This window comes from Olea europaea, chromosome 2, assembly GCF_002742605.1.
Source record: "Olea europaea var. sylvestris chromosome 2, O_europaea_v1, whole genome shotgun sequence".
NCBI classification, from domain to species: Eukaryota; Viridiplantae; Streptophyta; class Magnoliopsida; order Lamiales; family Oleaceae; genus Olea; species Olea europaea.
The window spans coordinates 11,604,593-11,608,435 of record NC_036238.1 but is presented as its reverse complement, the minus strand read 5'-3'; the positions used below and the strand labels follow the sequence as shown (position 1 = coordinate 11,608,435).

Genomic DNA, 3,843 nt, shown 5'->3' with positions numbered 1-3,843 from the left:
TTTTTTTTTTTTTAATAATCAGAATGGAGGTGTTAAAGAAACATTCTTCATTCTGTGCCCTTTTATTTTTATCCTCTCTTGTCCTACACCACTTTAATTCTGTGCATTCTATTGGTGTCAATTATGGCACCCTTGGAGATAACCTCCCACCTCCTGCTCAAGTTGCTCAATTCATCAAAGACAAGACCATCATCGATCGAGTCAAGATTTTTGACGTAAATCCAGACATCCTCCGGGCATTTGCCAACACCGGAATCTTCGTCTCGGTTACCGTGCCTAACGGTGAAATACCGAACCTTACCAACGTCCGGTATGCTCGAAGATGGGTGGATGCCAACATCAAGCCATTCTACCCACAGACTAAAATCAATTACATCCTCCTAGGCAATGAAATCCTACATTGGGGTCCTCAAAATTTACGAGACAACCTTGTTGCTGCAATGAAGACACTTCACAAGGCTCTCGTGCGTTCCGGATTACGCGATATTCGTGTTACGACAGCACATTCATTGGCCATTCTCGAGTCATCCCAACCACCTAGTTTGGCCAAGTTCAGACCCGGTTGGGACAAGGGTGTTTTGGCCCCAATGCTGCAATTTTTGAGGGAAACAAGATCTCCTTTTATGGTTAATCCATACCCATATTTTGGATACAGCCCAGAACTTGCAAACTTTGCACTCTTTAGGCCCAACAAAGGCGTATACGACAGGTTCACGAGAAGGACTTACACCAACATGTTCGACATGTTGGTGGATGCTGTGTTCATATCGATGAAGAAACTGGGATATGGAGATGTGGAAATTGTCGTGGGGGAGACCGGTTGGTCGTCTCAAGGTGAGGTATTCGAGCCAAAATGCACAGTCCCAAATGCAGCTTCCTACAATGGAGGCTTGTTGCAAAAGTACAACTCAGGACAAGGGACGCCATTGCTGCCTAGAAAGAAGTTTGAGACATACATATTTGCACTCTTCAATGAGAATCAAAAAACAGGTTCCACAGCCGAAAGAAATTTCGGGCTATTCCGGCCGGATTTTAGCGCAGTGTATGACATTGGCATCATGCGCGGAGGAGCAGCCACTGCAAAGCCTGTTCCCAGACCAGCATTGCCAGCACCAGCCACTCCAAAACCAAAACCGCAGGCCGGGAAAAAATGGTGCATGGCGAAAGCATCGGCCACTGACACGGCATTACAAGCCAATATCGACTATGTTTGCAGCCAAGGGTTCGATTGCAAGCCAATTCAACCTGGTGGTGCCTGCTTCAATCCCAACACAGTCAGGGCTCATGCATCTTATATCATGAATGTTTACTATCAAAAAGAAGGACGTAATAATTTCAACTGTGATTTCCGAAACACTGGTGCTATCACAGCTTCAGATCCAAGTAATGGGCCATGCATTTATGTGTCTTAAATCAGCTATTAAGGAGCAAAAGAAGAAATTAGTTATTTATATGCATTAGGTTGTCATCCTCACTAGTTTTGGGATAATATGCAGTCTTTCAATTGATGTAACTGAACACTTGTCTGAAAATTTAATTCATTCTTGTTCTTTATTTTTTTTTTTAATTCTTGAATAAGAAACTGAAGAATTTTTTTGCCCTTTCCATGCTTTTCTTTGCTCACAGATTTTGTTTAATTGTGCTGCATTTGTGTTCTTGCCCTTGTTTGATTTCCTTGCTTCTAAAAATTCATTTTTTCAAAACTCATTTTCAATCACACATTCTTCAATAAAATAATATTACACGTAAATTCAAAACTTTTCTTTAATTTTTAACCACATTCTACATAAATCTACTATTCAAAAATGCATTATTTTCCCCAAAATTGGGATGAAACAACGGTAAAATACAAGACTTGAAATGAAGGCTTCACTGATAATTCCATACTGGCATATTGTGGTTTCGGGGTGGTCGGGGGCTAGACTGGAGCTGTTGATGGTGGCGGTAGCCACGGAGGAATGTGCTGGTGGTGGTGGGGTAGGGAGGAACGATGGACATGAGTTTGTTTTAATTTTCCTATTCTCTTTAATTTCTCGTTTGGTTAAGAATAAGGTTTGACTTTATTTCTAGTTAAATTTGACTTCTGCAATAACGCTTACAAGCGCAATAAAATTGAAAGAATTGAGGACTAAAATAAATGACACAAAATGAAGTAATGATTAAAATAGAAGAGTGCAATTTTATTTAAACAGAACTTGTGGCACTAACCAGACTCAACTGTCAACTCCCACTTGTGTGACACTTGAGACTTATTAGCCCGATAAGATGCATTGCTTCCACCATGCCAACGGCAACATACATCGCTAGAATCACAGCAAATGGCTCGTTCTAAACTTTGGTATCTTATCAGCGAAAATTAAATGCTCTGAGAATGGCGAGCTCTGGACATCCGTGTGATGTTCTTCTTCTTTCGGCACGTAAAGCAATATTAACCAATTCCCATCATTCTTCTTCTTAACAGAACAAATAGATTCAATAACTTCTTCATAAGCATAAAGATCAGTCCACAACCAAACTTTCACTTTTGAACCAACCAGGTTCTCACCATACTCTATAGCTCAAGGTTGCTTGCTCTGTGCACGGAGTTTTCCCTCTCTTGGCACCCATTTCTTGGTGTTTCTTCTTGATTGCTTTCATATGTATCATTCTCTACTTTAGCGTTCACAACTCCACACCTCTGGCTGTGTTACCACCATTTTTGAAAAGTATTCTTCTCAGCCACCACTTTATCTTCATTGGTCTTCTCAGAAGGTCGCATTTTTATCAGTAGTTCATCCCAAACACGAGTAATTATCAGCAGCAATTCTAGATAAAAGGCTGTAACCAACTAGATAATATTGAATAATTTCTATTACTATAATATGACTTGGCCATTCATAGTAAAGGATTCTAGAGATTCCAGCCTCTTTCGATCAAATAGTAAATGATCTTTATCCTCTATCTCTAAATACTTCATTTCTGATCCTAGCAATTCTGACATCCTAAAAATCTCCTCAGACAAGGGGTGAGACTTGTCCCCGGATGAAAATCCATGCATATATATGGAATCATCAACATTGCCTACATCTGCCCAACTAAAGCCGATTTCTTTCGTTACTTTCCTATCTCTCATCATTTTCCTCATTTTAGCTACATTCTCCCACTTCCCCTTCTCTGCAAACAAGTTAGACATCAATACATAAGAACCTGAACCCTCAGGTTCCTTAGCAATCAGAGCATCGGCCACCCTCATAGCAATCTCCTCATTTCTGTAAATCCTGCAAGCCCCAAGTAAGCTTTGCAGAACAGATATTCCTGGTCCTCCAGGAATCCGATTTACAAACTCTTCAGCAGCATCAAGACTCCCTGTCCGGCCCAGCATATCTACCATACAAGAATAATGCTCGGGATGTGGTTCGATAGAATGTTCATTAACCATTGAATTGAATATTTCAATTCCCATTTCAACCATCCCCTTTCGACCACAAGCTGTTAATATAGAGAGGAACGTGATTGAGTCAGGTCTCACACCACTCTTCACCATCTCCTTGTAACAATTCATGACTGACTCATAGTCCCCATGCCTTGCATGGGCGGAGATTACAGCTGTCCAAGCAACTTGACTTTTCTCAGCTAACCCATTAAATATCTTTTGAGATTCATATATGCTCCCACGCTTTGCATACATGTCAAGAAGAGCACTTGAAACAATCGGATCAGTGTCCAATCCAAGCTTCGTTATATAACCATGAAATCGTTGGCCCTGCCTCAGAGAAATTGATTCAGATGAAGCAACTGCATTTAAGACACTGCCAAATGTATAATGGTTTGGTTGTAATCCCATTGAGGCAGACAAAAAATTCT

The 3,843-nt window shown here is 40.7% G+C and overlaps 2 protein-coding genes across 2 annotated transcripts; one reads left to right on the top strand and one right to left on the bottom strand.

Annotated features, from left to right (window-relative positions):
- The first annotated feature begins 8 nt into the window (after window positions 1-8).
- On the top strand, window positions 9-1,554 carry LOC111410888 (glucan endo-1,3-beta-glucosidase-like). The gene has a single exon (XM_023041485.1). It carries the CDS (start codon window positions 24-26, stop codon window positions 1,410-1,412), a length of 1,389 nt encoding a protein of 462 aa, XP_022897253.1. The 5' UTR covers window positions 9-23; the 3' UTR covers window positions 1,413-1,554.
- On the bottom strand, window positions 1,184-3,837 carry LOC111410897 (pentatricopeptide repeat-containing protein At4g32430, mitochondrial-like). Its single transcript, XM_023041496.1, has 2 exons — window positions 2,209-3,837; window positions 1,184-1,258 (listed from the first exon to the last, which is right to left on the bottom strand). The coding sequence occupies exon 1, from the start codon at window positions 3,821-3,823 to the stop codon at window positions 2,855-2,857; it is 969 nt and encodes a 322-aa protein (XP_022897264.1). The 5' UTR covers window positions 3,824-3,837; the 3' UTR covers window positions 1,184-1,258; window positions 2,209-2,854.
- Between the last annotated feature and the right edge of the window lie 6 nt (window positions 3,838-3,843).

Bases quoted from the DNA above. Each gene is read 5' to 3' on its own strand.
- LOC111410888 (XM_023041485.1), top strand. From the start codon at position 24: ATGGAGGTGTTAAAGAAACATTCTTCATTCTGTGCCCTTTTATTTTTA.
- LOC111410897 (XM_023041496.1), bottom strand. From the start codon at position 3,823: ATGGGATTACAACCAAACCATTATACATTTGGCAGTGTCTTAAATGCA.